Source organism: Oryctolagus cuniculus, chromosome 16 (genome assembly GCF_964237555.1).
Source record: "Oryctolagus cuniculus chromosome 16, mOryCun1.1, whole genome shotgun sequence".
Classification (NCBI taxonomy): Eukaryota; Metazoa; Chordata; class Mammalia; order Lagomorpha; family Leporidae; genus Oryctolagus; species Oryctolagus cuniculus.
Window position 1 is genome coordinate 21,371,687 of NC_091447.1, and position 21,072 is coordinate 21,392,758.

The 21,072-nt window shown below is 45.1% G+C and overlaps 1 protein-coding gene and 1 long non-coding RNA gene across 8 annotated transcripts in view; one reads left to right on the forward strand and one right to left on the reverse strand.

Moving 5' to 3' along the window:
- PLEKHA8 (pleckstrin homology domain containing A8) overlaps nt 1-21,072 on the forward strand; it is an 83,237-nt gene that overhangs the window by 9,183 nt on the left and 52,982 nt on the right. For all 4 annotated transcript variants that reach the window (XM_002713663.5, XM_051852868.2, XM_051852869.2 and 1 more), the window contains exons 2-4: nt 13,976-14,092; nt 15,863-16,018; nt 17,762-17,886. In XM_002713663.5, coding sequence (XP_002713709.1) covers nt 13,976-14,092; nt 15,863-16,018; nt 17,762-17,886 — 398 coding nt within the window. The remainder of the gene's footprint in view (nt 1-13,975; nt 14,093-15,862; nt 16,019-17,761; nt 17,887-21,072) is intronic.
- The window catches only part of LOC103349437 (uncharacterized), an 84,229-nt gene continuing 64,126 nt past the window's right edge, over nt 970-21,072 (reverse strand). The window contains exons 5-7 of one of the 4 annotated variants that reach the window (XR_011383128.1): nt 13,866-14,078; nt 12,890-12,975; nt 970-1,054 (exon numbers count right to left, since the gene is read on the reverse strand). This is a non-coding gene — a long non-coding RNA (uncharacterized lncRNA). Of the gene's footprint in view, nt 1,055-6,275; nt 6,510-12,889; nt 12,996-13,530; nt 14,079-21,072 lie in introns of those variants that run through there. The other 3 variants (XR_011383127.1, XR_011383125.1, XR_011383126.1) reach the window with 3 other exon arrangements.

The following is a 21,072-nucleotide window of genomic DNA, read 5'->3' on the forward strand; positions in this document are numbered from 1 at the left end:
GATGGGGACTATCCCTTCAACATCTGAGGCCAGAGCAAGCAGGCAGAAGCTAAGAGGGAAGCAGAAAAGAGAGAAAGATGCAAAACAGCCAAATCAGACAGACATACCTGTGTCAAAAATATGAAGCCCTTTCTTAGGAGTTGTAAACTCATGGAAGAGGTGGGACCGAAGGGTGGGTCGAATTGGCATGGACAGAAGGGTCAAGATGAGGCAACTACTAGCAAGCAGAAGTGACCCTCAGTGAAGAAGTTAGTAGGACTAAACAGTTCTCTTCTGGGAGCAGGAGGAAATACTGGGGTGGCATTAGAATTGGCATAGTAGGAGTCACTTCAGGTTTCTGAATAAGAGGAAAGAACAGGTAAAAACTGTTTCATGAAGAGTAACATGACTGAAATAGGACCAGGGAGTTGGGAACGCTGTAACACAGCGGGGACATGAGGAGGGAAGGGGGAGAGGGAGGCATTGTCCTCCATGTCACAGATGGGTAAACCAAGGCGCACAAGATAAATAACAGAGTCATACAGTTAATGAATCTGGAGCCAGGCCGTCTTTTCTGTGACTTCACACTCCTTGCCCAGTGGAATGTTGAAGCCAGGAGTGGAGATAGGGTGTTGGGAAGAAGGTCATGGCTGACTTGAAGGAATAGAGGTGGAAGTGACCATTCAGGTTTGCAGGTCAGCAGGTGATACAATGCAGGGTGTGTTGCAAGAGACGGTGTAGCTTAGAGGGAAGTTGCTGTATTATGGCCAGAAGGAGCCTTCCATAGTCAGCTTAATTTCTCTATTTATAAATTGGAAAATAATGTGCAGAGGAAATAAGTGACATGCTCAGGGTGACACACGTGGAGATTATGGAACTAAACTTTCCTGACCTCTCTCTTAAGTCACGTGCTGGTAGGACAGACACAATGCACTGTTCAGAACGAATTTCCAGTTTGGTAGCCCAGAGCATGCAGGAGAGGTGACTTACAGCAGCAGCCTCTAAAGGAAAGTTCTAGGAAGAATCCGATGTTGGTCTCACCATGAGCATGCCTGGGGTCTTCGTATCTGTGAATCTCCAAGATAGATATAGCTGCTCAGAAAATGTTTTGTGAATTAATTACTGATAAATTAAGAAGTCTGTAATTTATCTAAGCTCAGTTATTGTATATTCTGGTGAGGGGTGTTTCTTCTCTCTTTTCCCTATACCCCAGCTACAACAAAAATCTTTTTTTTTTTAGATTTATTTATTTGAAAGGCAGAGTTAACAGAGAGGCAGAAAGAGAGAAGAGGGAGAGGGAGAGAGGGGTCTTCCATCCACTGGTTCACTCCCCAAATGGTTGCAACAGCCAGCCAGAGCTGGGCCGATCCAAAGCCAGGAGCTTTATTCAGGTCTCCCATGGGGGTGCAGGGGCCCAAGGACTCGGGCCATCTTCTAATGCTTTCCCAGACCATAGCAGAGAGCTGGATTGGAAGTGGAGCAGCCGGGTCTCTAACTGGCACCCGTATGGGATACCAGCACTTGCAGGCAGTGGCTTTACCTGCTATGCCACAGTGCCAGCCCCCTACAACAAAAATCTTAATCACTGACTTGGTAAATGAACCCAAAGTTTTGCCTGGAGCTCCTCTGGGAAGGCTGCATATGGAGGAGGGCTCAGGTGGCATGAGATGTGGCCAAGTACCCACGTTGGACACTGGAAAGTGCACGGCTGGGGAGGTCAGGGGTCATATTAGATCAATAACTGTGTTTTCCTTCCATGTAAAATGGCAGGTTTTGTCACTATTAACATATCTACATGACAGACATAATATGTAACCTATTACAACCATTTTATATATATATATATATATATATGTTATGAACAAAGAAATAACAGTGAATAAGCCTTAATTTACTCCTTCAGAAACATTTTCAATCCTATCAAGAATCTTCTCAAGATTTATTTATTTGAAAGGCAGAATGACAGAGAAAGACACACACACAGGGAGAGAGAGAGAGAAAGAGAGAAAGAGAGAGAGAGAATCTATTCTCGGTTTCATTTTCCACTTGGCCTCAACAGCTGGGCCTGGGCCCAGGTCAAAGCCAGGAGCCTGGAACCCCAACCCGATCTCTCAGACCATGAGTGACAGGGGTCTGAGTACCTAGAAATCATGTGCTGCCTTGCAGGAGCTTTAGCTGGATCCCAGGTGGAGCAGCCAGGACTGGAACTTGTGCCCTAACATGGCATCACAACACTTAATCTGCTGGGCTACAACACCAGGGCCCCATCAAGAATCTTAATCTCATTTTATTTTCTTGATGTTATTTACTTTCTCTTAGAAGGATTTTGGAAAATAATTGAATATTTTGTTACCTTGTATTAGGATAGAGATTTGCAGGGTTGAAAGCATAGGAGACCACTGAACTCATACTGCAACCGTGTATGAAAGTAAACTGAAAGGAAGTTAAGGGACAAACCTTTGCTTTCCCATTCTGCTCCTCCTTATATCACGAGATTTTCCTTCTATGACTGATGAAAAAACTTTTCCTTTGCTTCTGGCTTAATTTTTAATAAAGGATTTTAAAAGCCCTTTTTCATTTTTTTCTGCATCTCCATAAGTAACATTTCTTAAGGATTTTAAAAATTCTTAATATGTTAATGTTTTCTTTTATGTGTTTCCCATAACACCTAATTAGCAAATCCTAAAGAAACTATGATGTGTTTATAGCCATTAGGTTGAAATTTCACTTAGTGGACATTCTACTGGGCCCTTGCATAGGAGTGTCGTTACTGAGCCAAGATGGAGTAAGCCTGCTGTCGCCCATCTCTCTCGCTGATTACACGAAAAACTCAACAAAGCTTAACAGCAAAGTGTTGCATTTTTTTTCAAATGCATGTGGAATATTCACCAAGAAAGACTGTGTTCTGGACCATAATAGAAACGTTGCAAAACTTTATCTAAAGAATGTTCTGTGTCTTTAACAGAAGTAAAATAGAAATCAGTAACAGAAAAATGTGGAAAGTCTCCAAATATTAGGAAATTAGAGAATACACTTAGAATAATCTTCTCAAAGGAGAAGTATCCTAAAAATTAGAAAATATTTTAAATTTTAAACTGACAGTATAACAGTGGTTGGCCAAAAGCAGCATGAGGGAATTGGAGGGAAAGATAATGGAATTTTTCTGTAATTATGGTGCATGGTAAAGGTCTGTCCACCTACCAGATCTCAGAAATGTTGCCAAAGGTTGAATTTTTACGTTATGTAAATTTCAAAATCATTTTTTAAAAAGTATCTGTTTAAGTGTTTAGCGGAGTGCAATATTTTGGTTTTCCGGTTTTTTTGATAGTATTGTGGTGTTTGAATGAACTACTTGTTTCCAGGCTGCTGATAAACTAGAGAAGCTACAGTATCTTTTAGTTCTAAGTGGGTATGACTCACAAGTCACTTTTTTGGTTGGGATTTTTATAGGAATAAGAAAATTTCCACTTAGAGATTTTTATTTTAAAATGGTGGTTATTGTTGGGGAATAAAAAGAAGAAATTTGGGGGCCAGCGCTGTGGCACAGTGAGTTAACGCCCTGGCCTGAAGCACCGGCATCCCATATGTGCAGCGGTTTGAGACCCAGCTGCTCCACTTCTGATCAGCTCTCTGTATGACCTGGGAAAGCAGTAGAAGATGGCTCAAGTCCTTGGGTTCCTGCACCTGCATGGGAGACCTGAAGAAGCTCCTGGCTTCAGATTGGCACAGCTTGGGCCATTGCGGCCAATTGGGGAGTGAACCATTAGTTGGTTCTCTCTCTCTCTCTCTCTCTCTCTCTCTCTCTCTAACTCTGACTTTCAAATAAATAAATAAATCTTTTTTTTGTTTTGTTTTTTCAAAAAAAGAAATTCGAGGTAAGTATTTGTCCTGGTGGTTAAAGCATCTGTGCTCCACATGGTAGTGCCCCCGCTCAATACCTGGCTTCAGCTCCTGACTCCAGCTTTCTGCTAATGCAGACTTTGGGAGTGAGCAGTTGATGACTCAAGTAATTGAGTTCCTGCCACCCATGTGAGAGACCTGGATTGAGTTTCTGGCTCCTACTGGCTTTGGCCCAGCTGTTGTGGGCATTCAGGGAGTGAACCAGCAGATGGGAGCTCTCTTGCTGTTTCTCTATCTCTCAAATAATAATAAAGAAGAGGAATAAATTTTAGTAAAAAATACATAAACTATAAGTGCATTTTAATATTTATTTTTATGTATTTGAATGACAGAGAGAAATAGACAGACTGACAGCAGGTATCTTCCATCCACTGGTTCACTCCCCAAATGCCCACAACTGCCAGGGCTAGGTCAGGTCAAAACCAGAAGCCATGAACTTCATCCAGGTCTCCCACGTGGATGGCAAGGACCCAAACACTTGATCTATCACCTGCTGTCTCCCAGGGTACACATTCACAGGAAGCTGGAATTAGAGGTAGAATCGGGACTCAAACCCATGCCCTCTGATGTGGGATGTAAAGTCTTCAAGTAGCATCTTAACCACTGCACCAAATGCTCATTCCAAAAGTATGTATTTTGAAAAAAATTACACTCACTGAAAAAATATTTATTGTTAAACAGTAGTTGAACTAAAGTCTTTTGGAAAAAGAAGAGAAAGTGAATCTTGCAAATGTTGCTTGTTGAGTACAGAAAGGCATTTGCAAAATGTGAGAAACAAGCAAGCTGTTAACAGTTTTAGAACAATAATCCTCATATCTTTAATTTCTTTTTTTTAAAGAGTTATGTATTTATTTGCAAGTCAGAGTTACACAGAGAGAGGAGAGGCAGAGAGAGAGAGAAATAGATCTTCCATCTGTTGGTTCACTCCCCAATTGGCCGCAATGGCCAGAGCTGTGCCAATCTGAAGCCAGGAGCCAGGAGCTTCCTCTGGGTCTCCCATGCGGGTGCAGGGGCCTAAGGACTTGGGCCATCCTCTACTGCTTTCCCAGGCCATAGCAGAGAGCTGGATCGGAAGTGGAGCAGCCAGGTCTTGAACTGACACCCGTATGGGATGCCGGTGCTTCAGGCCAAGGTGTTAACCCACTGTGCCATGGTGCTGGCCCCCAAATCTTTAATTTCTTTAACAGTGTTTTGTAATTTTCAGAGTATAAGTTTTACACTTTCTTGAATTTGTTTTTAAGTATTTTTTATGTTACTAAGTGGATTTGTTTTCTTTAATTTCATTTTTAGATTATTCATGGCAGCTGTACAGAAATATATTTGTCTTATGTCCTGTCAGCTGGCTGAACTCGTTTGTGTGACAACAGACTGTAGCAACAGCATCGCCAGCCCCACCTTAGATCCCACTTGACCCTTCCCTCTGCCTCAGGACACTAGCGCTGCTGCAGTGGATGGCCGCTCCTGTTGTTCAAGCTGAAGTGTTTTGAGACATAATAACTTTGAACAGCCCTTGTCTTGACTGTTGGGGACAGATTTTTTTTGTTGTTTTCATACTATTTGTTGAACTCTTTACTTAGTGTAGGGTTAATTTTATGTGTATAAAGTTAATTGGGAATAGATCTTTGTGAAAAATAAGAATGGGAATAGAAGAGGGAGGAGGAAGAAGTGTGGGAGTACAGGGGTGGAAAGAATCGCTGTGTTCCTAAATTTGTGTATATGAAATGCATGAAGTTTGTATACCTTAAATAAAAGGTTTCTAGGTTTAAAAAATTAAAAAAAAAAAAAAAAGCTTAAGTGTTATCACAGGCTTGCTGATAAGGTAGGGAAGACAAGCAGGGCCCCTGAGGGATAAAGGATACATAGAGAGAGGTTGTAAAACAAGCACCATCCCACCTCTCTTGGCAAATGTATAAAATCTTTCCCCGTCTGCCTAGAGAGAGTCCTACAGCTTCTGACCAGATGCCTCTCAGTCCTGCTCTAGAATCCTGTGTCTTGGGTTGCCCGAATGCACTCTTTTTCTCACATGGAGCGTCTGCCTTCTTTCTTAGGTCTCAGGATCCCTTCTCAGTCCGGGCCACATTATATGCTCCGCTGTCCCTCAGACTTCATTTATACTAATGTTATCTTTTTAAGTAGATTCCTTGGGTTGTTTTTTGTTTGTTTTTAACATATGAGAGCATGTATGCGCACAGAGCTGGATTTGCTTCTTCCTTTCCTATCTGGATGTCTTATTTCACCTTCTTGTCTAACTGCCCTGGCCAGAACCTCCAGTCCCTTGTGAAATAGAAGTGGTGAGAGCAGACATCCTTGCCTTGTTCCTGCTTTTAGGGGGAAAGTGTTGTAGCTGTCACCATCACTGGTTAGGTGTTAGTTGTAGGTTTTTGTAGAGAAGTACCTTTTTTTAATTTTTAAAGATGTTTATTTATTTGAAATGCAGAGTTACAGAGAGGCAGAGAGAGAGAGAGAGGTCTTCTGTCCTCTGGTTCACTCCCCAGGTGGCCACAATGGCCAGATCCAGCTGCATCGATCTGTAGTCAGAAGCCAGGAGCTTCTTCCAGGTCTCCCACATGAGGGCAGAGGCTCAAGGATTTGGGCCATCTTCTCCTGCTTTTCCAGGCCGTAGCAGAGAGCTGGATTGGAAGAGGAGCAGCCAGGACTAGAATCGACAGCCACGTAGGATGCTGGCACTGCAGACCAGGGCCTTAACCTGCTGCACCACAGCACAAACCCCCAGAAGTACCTACCTACCTACCTTCCTTCCTTCCTTCCTTCCTTCCGACAGGCAGAGTGGACAGCGAGAGAGAGACAGAGAGAAAGGTCTTCCTTTGCCGTTGGTTCACCCTCCAATGGCCGCCACGGCCGGCGCACCGCGCTGATCCGATGGCAGGAGCCAGGTACTTATCCTGGTCTCCCATGGGGTGCAGGGCCCAAGGACTTGGGCCATCCTCCACTGCACTCCCTTGCCATAGCAGAGAGCTGGCCTGGAAGAGGGGCAACCGGGACAGAATCCAGCGCCCCGACCGGGACTAGAACCCGGCGTGCCGGTGCCGCAAGGCAGAGGATTAGCCTAGTGAGCTGTGGCGCGGGCCTTTTTTTTTTTTTTTTTTAAGATTTGTTTATTTTTATTTATTTGAAAGTTGGAGTTACAGAGAGAGAGAAGCAGAGGCAGAGAAATAGAGAGGTCTTCCATCTGCTGGTTCACTCCCCAATTGGCCACAATAGCCAGCCAGAGCTATGCCAATCTAAAGCCAGGAGCCAGGAGCTTCTTCCAGATCTACCATGTGGGTTCAAGGCCCCAAGGGCTTGGGCCATCTTCCACTGCTTTCCCAAGCCATAGCAGAGAGCTGGATTGGAAGTGGGGCAGCTGGGACTTGAACTGGCACCCATATGGGATGCCGGCACTGCAGGCAGTGGCTTTACCCGCTACACCACAGCACCAGCCAGGAAGAAGTACCTTTCTGTTCCTTCCTAGTTTAAGTATATTTTTTAGGGAAGGGTGTTAAATTGAGTGCTTTTTGTGTGTTTAGTGAGGTAATCATGTGATAGTTTAGAACTCTTGTTTATAGAAAAACTCAGTTCAGACAGACTTGAAGGAAAAGGGGCATCTTTGGCTCAGTTAACTGAAAAGGCCAGGGATTCTCTCACCTGAGACATGATATGGCGAATCTGGAGGTTCAAACACTGCCGTACGTGTTTTCCCTCTTCCCCTTCCGTGCTTCAAATTCCCCTGCTCCCCTTTCCCTTTATGTGGGAATCCTGTAAAAAGCCTCCTGTGATGGCAGAGTGGCTGCCAGCAGCTGCAGGCAGGCATCCTTAAGATCAAAGAGGGCCGATCGTGGCGCCAGCACACAGGGTTCTAGTCCCGGTTGCCCCTCTTCCAGGCCAGCTCTCTGCTGTGGCCCGGGAGTGCAGTGGAGGATGGCTCAAGTGCTTGGGCCCTGCACCCCATGGGAGACCAGGAGAAGCACCTGGCTCCTGCCTTCGGATCAGTGTGGTGCACCAGCCGCAGCACGCCAGCCGTGGCGGCCATTGGAGGGTGAACCAACGGCAAAGGAAGACCTTTCTCTCTGTCTCTCTCTCGCTGTCCACTCTGCCTGTCAAAAAAAAAAAAAAAAAAATCAAAAAGTAAAAGAGACTGTTTCCATTTCTTTCTGTATTTCCCCAGCCTTAACCAAAGTCCTCTGGGTGGACCATTTGCTCGTTCTGAGACTATCACTAAGGAATCCATAAGGCTTGAATCACTTGCTGGCCAACCCTGGATTGCCAAAATAATTGTCAAGGCCAGCGCTCTGACATAGCGGGTAAAGCCACCACCTGCAGTGCCAGCATCCCATATGGGTACCAGTTCAAGTCCCAGCTGCTTCACTTCCAATCCCACTCTCTGCTATGGCCTGGGAAAGCAGTAGAAGATGGCCCATGTCCTTGGGCCCCTGTACCGAGACCTGGAAGAATCTCCTGGCTCCTGGATTTGGATTGGCACAGCTCTAGCCCTTGCAGCCAATTGGGGAGTGAACTAGCAGATGGAAGACATCTCTCTCTTTGTGCCTCTCCTTCTCTCTGCGTGTAACTCTGACTTTCCAATAAATAAATAAATCTTTTAAAAAATTGTCAAGTATACTTTAAAAAAAAACAAGATTTATTTATTTACTGAAAGGCAGAGTTACGGAGAAGAGAGACATAGAGAGAGATCTTCCATCTGCTGGTTCACTCCCCATATAGTTGTAATATCCAGGACTGGCAAGCTGCTTCTGAGTCTTCCACATGAGTGGCAGGGGCCAAAGTACTTGTGCCATCTTCAGTTGCTTTCCCAGGAACATTAGCAGGGAGTTGGATCAAAAGGGGAACAGCTAGGACACAAACTGGTGCTCATATGGGATGCAGGTGGCAGCGGTTTTTCTGACATGCTACAACATTGGCCCCCCAATTATACTTTTTTAAAGTTTATTTTTATTATTTGAAAGGCAGAGTGACACACACACACACACACACAGAGAGAGAGAGAGAGAGAGAGAGAGAGAGAGAAGGGGAGAGAATCTCTCATCTGCTGGTTTCATCCCTAAATGCCCATGATAGTCAGGGCTGGGCCAGGCGACAACCAGGAGCCAGGTCTCCCATGTGAGTGGAAGTGACCCAGTCACTTGAACTTCTGCCTCCCAGAGTGTGCATTAGCCAGAAATTGGATGGGAAGCAGAGGGAATACTCCATCTCAAGCACTCTGATATGGTATGTGGGCACCCCAAGGGGTGGCTTAACCCACCATGCCCCAGTTGTACTTGCTATAGTGAAATAATCCTGAATAATACAAAGTTTGTGAAATTGACATTTAAATATTGTTTTTGCCCTATGTCATCTCTGACAGTATTAGCTAATATGGGCTACAACTCTTCCCTGTTTTTTGTCTAATTCTTCCAGCAGGGAGTTTGGCTGTTACCATATTCCATCTCTAGAACAGGATGGCAAAAAAGAGGATGTGGCTGGGATAGGAAGATAGTTTAATGCCAATCAAAGGGAGCTTAGTACAGACCCTTTATCATCTATCCTTTTTTGTTACCTTGAATGTTATATCTAAGATAACTGCAGATTAATGTAAAATGAGATTAATGGCCTGTTCATCATCCATGACTCTACTCCAATTCATCATTCCTGAGCTGTGTTCCCTGAACATTACAGAAGAGCAGTGTAGTGGCAGGTGTGGTGAAGTGGGTTAATCTGCTACTTCTGATTGCCCCATCAAATCAGAGTATCTCGTTTGAGTTCAGGTTATTCCATTACTGATCCAGCTTCCTGATAATGCACACTCTGTGAGGGAGAGGACGATGACTCAAGTACTTAGGGCCCTGCCTCCCATGTAGGAGACCTGGATAGAGTCCTGAACTGGTTTTAACCTAGTACAGCCCTGGCTGTTGCAGGCATTGTGGAATGAAGCAGCAGATGAAAGAGCGCTCTTACCCTCTCTCTGTCTCATTGTCTCTCTCTCCCCTTTCCTCCCTATCTGCCTGCCTTTCAAATAAATAAAACTTTAAAAAACAACAGCAGTGTGTCCCAGTGCTAATTGGGACTCTCTATCCCCTACATTGGAATCTCCTCACTGGAAGGAGACTTCTGTGTCTCAAGTGCCTTCTGAAACTCCAGGAATTATGTGCTGTAAGAAGTTGCTACGAGCTACGTGATAAAAGAGTGATCAAGTGAACTTCCCTGGTATAATGGTAACTTCCCCTGGAGAAACACAGAACCTGTTTAGGGAAGGTATTACTGCAGTTGCTTCTTATAGTTTACCAGCTACTTTCAGGATGCACTGCAGCTCTGCTTTGTGTGTGTGCGTGGGGAGGGGGGTGGTTGCTGTTCTAACATTTTCCAGAATCCTGTAATATAAAACTAGTTTAATTCATTTTTTTCAATTTTAAAATACTTTCCCCTTCTCCATTGTAACAACTTTGAAATCAGGAAGCATCTTAGAATCTGTGCCATGTCATTGATTAATCATCAGGTTTTTTTTTCTTTTTTGTGTTACATAATGCAACGTGTCTTTTTTTTTTTTTTAAGATTTTATTTGTTTATTTGAAAGGCAGAGTGGCAGAGTTACAGACAGAGAGAGGGAGAGACAGAGAGAAAGTTTTTCTATCTGCTGGTTCACTCCCCAAATGAATGCAATGGCCAGAGCTGGGCTGATCTGAAGTCAGGAGCCAGAAGCTTCTTCCTGGTCTCCCATATGGGTGCAGGGGCTCAAGCACTTGGATCATCTTCTGCTTTCCCAGGCCATAGCAGAGAGCTGGACTGGAAGAGGAGCAGCTGGGACATGAACCGGTGTCCATTTGGGATGCTGAACCACAGGCAGAGGCTTAGCCTACTATACCACAATGCCGCCCCAGCAGTATGTCTTAATATTGATGAAGTGGTGGTTAATTTTATGGGTTAATTTGAGCCACAGTGCACCCAGACATTTAGTTGAATGTTATTCTGTGTGGGTTCATGGGAGAGTTTCTGAATGAGCTATACATTTGACCTAGGAGAACAAGTCAAGTGGATTGCCCTTCCGAATGTGGGGGGGCCTGAGTCAGTCTGTGGAAGGCTTGCCTGAAACAGAAAGGTTAACTGAGAGAACTTCCGGCTGCCCAACTGCCTTGACCTGGGCCATTGGCCTTCCTTGGAATTTATACCATTGGCTCATCTGGGTCTTTAGCTTGCTGACCACAGGACATGGGCCATCATCACATAATCTAATTCTTTCTAACAAATATCTAAGAGAGGTAAGTAGGGCTGGCGCCGCAGCTCACTAGGCTAATCCTCCCCTTGCGGCGCCGGCATGCCGGGTTCTAGTCCCCGTCGGGGTGCCGGATTCTGTCCCGGTTGCCCCTCTTCCAGGCCAGCTCTCTGCTGTGGCCAGGGAGTGCAGTGGAGGATGGCCCAAGTCCTTGGGCCCTGCACCCCATGGGAGACCAGGATAAGCACCTGGCTCCTGCCATCGGATCAGCATGGTGTGCCGGCCTCAGCAGCCATTGGAGGGTGAACCAACGGCAAAGGAAGATCTTTCTCTCTCTCTCTCTCTCTCTCACTGTCCACTCTGCCTGTCAAAAAAAAAAAAAAAGAAGAAGATAGATAAGTAGGAAGATGGATAGGACTGCAGTTCTTGGGACTTAGCTTCCTTTATCACATAAGCCAGTTCTTTATAATGAACCTCTGAGATACACACACACACACACATACATACTGTTAATTCTTGAGAATGCTGACTTAAAGAGATGTGTCCTAAATTTGATGAAATGCAGTAACTAAAGATAACTTAAATGCCTTCTACATAAAAATCATGATGGATTTGGGGAGTATTTACACCAGCCATAGTCATGAGATTTGAGCTATAAGTGAAAAGATGCTATTGTTCTATACCAAGATGGCTTTCTGAGAACAGGAGCCAAAATTTTTGGACATTTTGTGCCAGAAGAAGCAGCATCAAAAGACATGGTTTCCTTCCCAGCTCTGCTGTTTTCTGTCTGTGAGTCTGGGGTTGGCTTCCTTCTCTGTAAAATGAGCTGGTTGGTCTTCAGTGATGTCAAAGACCTCTTCTATTTCTCAACTTCTCAGAAACTGATTTCTTCAATTTCAGTAATAGGTATAATCAGATGCAAATGGCTAAAACATCCTCAATAATGTTTGATTCTGGGAGTGCTAACTCAACAAGACATAGTCTGATGATCAGTTGAGCTTCCCAAGTTGTAACGTGTGTGCAAAAAACAGTGGCCTTCGCTGTGAGTTTCTATAGAATTTGAAGCCTACATGGGAAGCATCACTTTCTGAAATAGAATTTTGTATCTTCATTCCAAGGGGTTTGCCAGCCAAGAATTGACTCATGCTGGGGTGAAGTTAGGGCCATAAGGCTCCTGACATCCAATAAAGGGCCTAGTACCTTGGGAAGGAAGTCACCAATATAAAATGTAACACAAGGAACATAAACCATAGCTTTGAAAAGGACTAGTTATCTTTGATGAAGAAGAGGTGTTTGGCAGGACATTCTAGTTCAGATATTATTGGAATGTGAATGTTGAAAATCAGTGTTTATCCAGTTTTGATTAAAGAAATGAAAGGCAGTACCTGGCAGGCCTGAACCGAATCAAGTGAAGAAAATAAATGAGGGGCCCAGCACTGTGGCGTAGCAGGTAAAGCTGCCGCCTGCAGTACTGACATCCCATATGGGTGCCGGTTTGAATCTCAGCTGCTCTACTTCTGATCCAGCTCTCTGCTGTGGCCTGGGAAAGCAGTAGAAGATGGCCCAAGTCCTTGGGCCCCTGCACCCATGTGGGAGACCTGAAAGAAGCTCCTGGCTCCTGGCTCCTGGTTCCTGGCTTCGGATTGGCACAGCTCCGACCGTTGTGGTCATCTGGGGAGTGAACAAGCGGAAGGAAGACCTCTCTCTCTCTGCCTCTGCCTCTGCCTCTGCCTCTGCTTCTGTCTCTCTGTAACTCTGCCTTTCAAATAAATAAATGAATCTTAAGAAAATAAATGAGTGAAACCTTACCTGCCCACCTAACGCCTTTGCTTAGCTTTAGTGCTGACCATTCAGCCTTCTGATCCCAAATGTAGTTTCCTTGGGCGCGGGGTGCTCTGGAAAATGCAGTAGTTTCCTATATGTAACGTAGTAAATAGAAATATATACCATTTGACATCAGTCTACATCTTGCCCAGTTGGTTTGTGTGACTCATTTTCCAAGGGCCCATCAGATGTCTGTGCCTGAGCAGCCTCTGCCCAAGGCCCCCAGTGACCTTCTTTGTGGTTACTTCAGCCTAGCATAATCCCCTGGCGGAAATGTATCCCAGCAGGCTGTGGCATTTGAGAGACACTGGGGGGAACTGACAGGGCTTTCACAGTCAGGGATGACGTTTCGTGAAGAAGAGCCAGTGTGGACAAAAGCCCAGAGGCAGAAATACATAAAATAAGCTTGGTCTGAGGTCAAGTATGTGAGGACTGGATAAAATGTTTGTTTCTGCTGTCTGTGGTTTTTCCCCTGAAGTTCTCCAACACTGAAGTGAATGTCGTGAAGCCTTAGTGTATCAAGATGACTGTTTCAGTGGATCAATACTGACTGCTAAGTTCAACAAAGTTACCGTTCCCTAAGGGTCATGTGACTCTAGGCAGACTTAGCAGCACTTTGCATAATGTTTGTTGAGCATTAATTGTAATCTTTATTTCTGCACTTATAAGTGAGAGAAAGGTGAGTGTGTCATAATAAGAGAGAAAGGTGAGTGTGTCATAATAATAACATTCAGGATGCAATAATCAAATGATTGGAAAAAATTAGAAATCACATATGGCTAGTACTGTATTAGGGGAAAAGGAGAATGAAAATCAACTGTCAATCCAGTTGCCCAGAGAACATCACTATACTTGCGGCTGATCCCGACTTACTCTGTGCTTCACGTGACTAAAAAAACACCTCAACGGTGTTTGTTTTACTTTCACAGAAATGAGAACCGATGAACAAGTCTTTTCTAACCTGCTTTTTCTTAGAATCTCCTTTGCGATATGAAGCTCCGTGGAGCTGGGCCTGGGCGGCACCTGCCGTGCCAGCAGTCGTGGTGACAGTGCTCTTGCTTCTGTTTCCAGGCTGGCAGCCTCGCTGGTTCCTTCTCTGTGGGGGGATCTTATCCTACTACGATTCTCCTGAAGATGCCTGGAAAGGTTGCAAAGGGAGCATCCAAATGGCAGTCTGTGAAATTCAAGGTGAGAAGTCAAGTAATTATAGATGTTTTTTTCTGTTTCCCTAAAAGATAAGAAAGCATTGGCCTCTGCATGCCTTTCTTTGCTGCTGCCCTAGTAGAAATCAGGATACTACTATCATATTCACAAAGAAAGCCTTGCAAACAGAACCTAAAACTGTAGCCAACTTTTCCAAGGAGATTATTTAAGAGGTGGTCAGAATAAATGACAGCAGTATGCTTCACTACTCAGCTAGTGCTCGGCTTAGTTACCTGCTCATTGGGCCGGTGGCTATTTGCAAAGCTTACTTAATTCTTTTTACTACAACACCAAACACAGCTTTCAAAATTAAGATCACACACACACACACACACACCCGCACTACCAACAAGTCAAAACCCACCGGAACTATAAATAGAAGTACTTCTTGGTTCTCTAACCTATTTGGAATCTAGAGACATGGAGCAATGATGTGGCTCAGAAGCAAAACAGATTCACTGAGAATTTAAATTTTGGGGTGGGCAGTTAGTGAGGCAGAGTGTGATTGGCCTGCTTCTTCCCCTAAAGGGCTCTGAGGGAATTCTTACTTTTTGGGTCTGATTTGTCACGGGAAGTAGAAGGAAAATACTGTATTCTTGGTTGTTTCCTAATAAATCCAACAAGATAAAGAACGTATCCTTGCTTATTGGCATGAGTTACATTTGTCTGTGTTTTTTTTTTTTTTTTTACCATAAAAAGTGCCTGAGTCTGGGTACTTAGAAAGAAATTAGGTTTATTTGGCTCATAGTTTTGGAGGCTGAAAGTCCAGAGAGCCTGGGGCTTAGCCCACTGGCTGCATCACAGTGTGGAGGAGGACATTGTGAGAGCCAGAGATCACCTGGTGAAAAGGAAGCCAGAGAGACCGGGGAGGGGCCAGTCTTGCTCTTTTAAAACAGCCCTCTCCTAAGCACTAACCAGGGTCCCACAAAAACTATATGAATTCTTACAGATGGCAGAGTCCCCCTTACCTCTTCACATCACTATACCGAGGAACGAGTTTCCAACACATGCACCCTTAGGGACAAATTGCATCCAGACCCGAGAAGCATGCAAACCCTAATGGCCTCAGAGCAGCATACTGCCTGCACACAAAAGCCAAAGGAGAGAGTCCCTCTTTTTTTTTTTTTTTTTTTTTTGATAGGCAGAGTTAGAGAGACAGAGAAAAAGGTCTTCCTTCTGTTGGTTCACCCCACAAATGGCCACCACGGCTGGCACACTGCTCTGATCCGAAGCCAGGAGCCAGGTGCTTCCTCCTAGTCTCCCATGCGGGTGCAGGGCCTAAGGATTGGGCCATCCTCCACTGCACTCCCGGGCCACAGCAGAGAGCTGGACTGGAAGAGGGGCAACAGGACAGAACTGCTGCCCAGACCGGGGACTAGAACCTGGGGTTCTGGCGCCACAGGCAGAGGATTAGCCTAGTGAGCCTTGACGTTGGCTGAGAGTCCCTGTTTATTCTGATTAAAGATCAGTTTCAAACAAAAGTTCAATTGGTGGTGGTTATTCTTTGAGCCAGTCTCGGTGATGCCTTATAGCCAATGGCAGAATTTTTCTCCTGTCAGTTAGCAAAGGTGTCCAAGAAGAGATAAACACACACAAATCTGTGTGAACTAGGAGAGGTGGTTAGGGCTGGCATTCTCTTTTCTCTGGGTGGACACTCACAGTGGCTGGCTCAGTCGAGCTCAAGACCGTGAGCGGGTTGGAAGCTACTCAGCTAGGGCCTCTCCTGGTCTCTGACCTCCCTCTGTCTTGTCTCAGTTCATTCTGTAGATAACACGCGCATGGACCTGATAATTCCTGGGGAACAGTATTTCTACCTGAAGGCCAGAAGCGTGGCTGAGAGACAGCGTTGGCTGGTGGCCCTGGGGTCAGCCAAGGCTTGCCTTACAGACAGTAGGACCCAGAAGGAGAAAGGCAAGTACTGATGTCCTCTGATCTGGGAACCCTGGAAATCACCAGTTGGCATCTCTAGGTTCCCTTATTTGTTATTTTGCTTGTGACTACCTAGCCAGCTGTTTATATCATGCCAGTGCTGTGATTCTTAGCAGAATTTAAAACACGGTCCATATCTAACTCTGCTTTCTTAGCATATCACAGTAGAAAGAGTACAGGCTCTGGTGCCAGACACAACTGGGTTCAAATGATGTCTTTTTCATTTACTGGCTATGTAACTCTGGCATAGGTCACTTTGCCTCTCTGAGCTTCAGTTACTTCATCTTTAAAGTCCTTAGAGAGATTACCGTGAGGATTAGATCTGTGAAACGGTCTAGCACCCAGTGTGGCACAACACTGACCTGAGCTTAGTTGAAAATAGCTGAACAGAGATGCCTTGAGTGGCAGTGTTTTCTACAGTGCCACCTTCCTCTCCCCTCCCTTACCTAAGGTGGGATGGATATGTAATTATTGGTTTGCTGCTACTTAGTGCTCAATACCATCAGGTCTCCTGAGAACCACTGCACCACTTCTCTCTGAGCTGGCCCTAGTTGCTGCTGACCCAGCCCCACAGCCCTGTCTGTACCTGAAGAGATTGGCTTGGCTAGAGTGTAGTGGTGGATGGGAGTGTTCTCACAACAGTTGTGCCTAACTGTCCAAGGAGACCTGGGAAAAGGGTCTCTGCATTGGCTGTTTTTGACACTAAATCAGGAACAAGTTCTGGAAGCTGTCAGCTTTGACTCAGAGCAGGTGGTGATGTGCAGCATTCTCATGGGGAAAGAGACAGGTGGTGGTAATTGTGACAGCTCCCTGTCCCAAGGTGCCTGGAGTGCCCTGCCAATGATGACTGGGTTCCATTCTCCTGGACTGACAGCAGCTGACTCAGTTCTCAGCAAAATAACAAGGGTGCTCGTGGTGGTACCTGGACGACTACAGACCCAGGTGGTACCTGGGTCTGAGCAGAGCGCTGCAGTGGTAGAAGCTCTGACCCCAGAGAGCAAAACACAGCCCTTGACTCTGCCCCAGCGTTGACAGGAGTGGGTCAGAGGGAATGTCACTTGCTTCTTCCCTACTGGTGATTACAGGAAACATATTATTGCATTAAAAATGGAATGGTGGTTATTAGAGGTTGGGAAGGGGAGGGACAAGTTGGGGAATGGTTGATTAATGGGTACTAAGCTGTAGCTAGATAGGAGTAAGAAGTTCTGGGGTTCTGTGGCCCAGCAGGGTGATTATAGATAACATAAATGTACTGTGTACTTCTCTATTTAAAAAAAAAAAACCCATGATAGGATTTTGGGTGTTTTTGTGATAAAGCAAGGTTAAATGAAGAGTTAGATATATTTACCTGATTGGACATTACACAATGTATACATGCATCAAGACATCACATAAATTGTACCTCATCAAAGTATACAATTTTTATGTCAAAATTTTTTAAAATTAAAAAGACTTCAAAAGACTGAAAATATCCTTTTTCTGTTTTTCTTGTTCTCATATCTTCACCAATATCACATGTGTAGCCTATACTCTCAACATCTGACTTTGGCCATAGATTATATACGAGACAATTTCAAAATGTTCATAGAAGGAGGAATTAAAAGATAATACACAGCTTTCATGAGCTTTTTGAAGCCCCCTTATATTCTACTTCTGTCTCAAATACTAACTAGGAAATTGGTTATTCATTCTTATAACTACATTAACATCATTTTTGTTATTTAGAATTTGCTGAAAACACTGAAAACTTGAAAACCAAAATGTCAGAACTAAGACTCTACTGTGACCTCCTTGTTCAGCAAGTAGATAAAACAAAAGAAGTGACCACAACTGGTGTATCCAATTCTGAGGTAAAATCCTATTTTAGTAATAAAAATTATTAATATTACCCATGAAAAGTAACACCTGATTGCTAACAGGTGTTGCCTATTGTCACATAATCCCTATCTTGGAATTTTTTGTTGAGAACAAAAGTAACAAGCCTCAACAAAGAAATGGGTGCATTTCAGCATATGGAAGCCTGTAGTTTTCCTTTTTGTATGGATTTGGAATTAATTGATAACAGACATGTTAAGGTGTGTTTCTCTCCAGTTTGCATCACTATTTATTTATTTACTTTGTTATTTGAAATAGTTACAGAGAGGTAGAGACAGAGAAAGACATCTTCCATCTGCTGGTTCACTCCCCAGATGGCTGCAGTAGCCAGGGCTGGGCCAAGCCAAAGCCAGGTGCCAGGAGCTTCTTTCAGGTCTCCCACATGGGTAGCAAGGGCCCAGGCACTTGGGCTGTCTTCTGCTGCTTCTCCCAGATCATAAGCAGGGAGCTGGATTGTCAGAAGTGGAGCAGCCAGGACATGAATCGATGCCTGTATGAGATGCTGGCATTGCGGGCAGTGACTTTACCCACTATGCCACAGTGCTGGCCCCTGCATTACTTTTTTTTTTTTTTTAAGATTTATTTATTTACTTGACAGAGTTACACAAAGGAGAGCGAGCAAGAGAGAGACGGAGAGAGAGAGGTCTTCCTTCCATTGGTTCACTCCCCAGTTGGCCGCAATAGCTGGAGCTGTGCCGATCTGAAGCCAGGAGCCAGGAGCTTCCTCCAGGTCTCCCACATGGGTGCAGGAGTCCAAGGAATTGGGCCATCCTCCATTGCCTTCCCAGGCCACAGTAGAGAGCTGGATTGGAAGTGGACCAGCTGGGACTAGAACCGGCACGCATATGGGATGCCAGCGCTGCAGGCCAGGGCATTAACCCACTAAGCCACAGTGCTGGCCCCCCTGCATTACTTTTTAAAAATAAAATCCTGGGCCGGCGCCGCAGCTCACTAGGCTAATCCTCCGCCTAGCGGCGCCGGCACACCGGGTTCTAGTCCCGGTTGGGGCGCCGGATTCTGTCCCGGTTGCCCCTCTTCCAGGCCAGCTCTCTGCTGTGGCCAGGGAGTGCAGTGGAGGATGGCCCAGGTGCTTGGGCCCTGCACCCCATGGGAGACCAGGAAAAGCACCTGGCTCCTGGCTCCTGCCATCGGATCAGCGCGGTGCGCCGGCCGCAGCGCGCTGGCCGCGGCGTCCATTGGAGGGTGAACCAACGGCAAAGGAAGACCTTTCTCTCTGTCTCTCTCTCTCACTGTCCACTCTGCCTGTCAAAAAATAAAAAAATAAAAAAAAATTAAATCCTACTTGTGTTACAGGTTTTCATGGGTGTGGCTGCTAAAATGCCAACCTTGAGTCTCGATATCTGCCTCCTCTGATAAGCCTGGTCTTATTTCACTGCAGTAATTGTTGTGCTTGCAAAGAAGGAGATACAACTTTTGTTCTCTTCATCATTGGCGAGGTTTAGTTTTATAACATTAATAAAGTTGTTATTCTAAAAAATAAAACGTTAGAGGGTCTCTCTGATGTTAGGCTATGTATTGCATGACTCATGTTAACGAGAGAGGGTCTCTGCTCCCAAAGAAGTTAGACAGACAGTGCCTGCAACTTGGAAAATCTGCAGGTATAGTAAATGGTATTAATTCATTTTCATAGCTATGCTGCCAGTAGCATAGTGCTTCGAGGTTTGCTTTTTTTTTTTTTTTTTTTTTTAGATAAAGGTGGTTTAACTCACTTTAATCACCTTTAATCACTTCCTTTTGGTCTCTCTTATCCATTCAACAGCTGCCTATTGTGTATAAGGCACTGTTGGTAGAGGGGGAGCAAAGGCACGGAGAGCCAGAAGTGTATTTCAGCTCTGCTCTTACAAAGGTTTACGGTATACAGCAGCAGTTCTCAACTCAGCACAAATGTGTGCCCCAGGAGACATTTGAAAACATCTGAGGACACTCTTGGTTGTCATTGAAGAAATGCCACTTGCATTTAGTGGGTAGAGGACAAGGACATCTTAGAATGGACTGGAGAGCTAGCCCTGCCCCCCACCATGCACACACGCTCCTGAAAAACCAACCAGCCCAAAACATCAGTAGTGCCAAGCTAGAGAAGCCTTGGTCTAGAAAAAAGGGAAAATGTGAATACAGCACTGGTTATTTTAAAAAGAAAAGCTTTAAAAAAAAAAAAAAGATGTATTGATTGCTTGATTTGAAAGACAGAACAACAGAGAAAGAGAAAGATCTTCTATCCACTGGTTTACTCCCAAAATGGCCACAATAGTCAGGGCTGGGCCAGGCTTACGCCAGGAGCCTGGAGCTCTGTCTGGGTCTCCCACACTGGTGCAGGGGCCCAAGCACTTGGGCCATCTTCTGCTTTCCCAGGTGCATTAGCAGGGGTCTCGATCAGAAGCGCAGAAACCAGGACTCCAACCAGCACTCTGAGAAGGGATGCCAGCATCCCAAACAGCAGCTTATCTTACTGTGCCACAACACTGGCCCTCAAACCAACAATTTAATTCAAGAAAGAGAAATGCTTAAGTGCCTTACAGACTTCCTAATGAGAGGTGTGTTCAAGGACCAGTGGTGTTGCTTGAGAGTTTGTTAGAAACTTGAGGAAGGAGAGAAGTCACTAAGATGTGGTCTCCTCACTGTGTAGTCAGGGTGTGACCTCTGTTTCCTGTGCAACTTAGCAATACCAATAGCCAGAGAGAGCACCCTGAACAAGTAACTTGGACAAAGCAAAGACATTTCCTGTTGCCGAAACCCTGTAAGCTTGTCTGTACTGAAAGCAAATGATGTGTGATTGACTGAAAGCTGTATGAGAGCTCTATGCCCGACATTTGGTCAGTGCTAGTTACACAGTGTTGTTGAGCTGAGGCAGTGGCTGAGTCTGAAGGGTTGGAGTGAGGGCAAGCCTTGTGCATGGTTAAGATTGATTGATTGATTTCAAAGGGAGACAGAGAGATCGTCTATCTGCTGATTGACTCCCCAGATGTCTGCGGCGTCCAGGGCTGGGCCAAGCTGAAACCAGGAGCCAGGAACAACTTCTGAGTCTCCCAAGTGGGTGTCAGGGGCCAAGCATCAGGAGCCTGCTGCTTTCCCAGGCATTAGCAGGGAGCTGGATCAGAAGTGGAACAGCCGGGACTTGACCTAGTGCCCATATGAGATGCCGG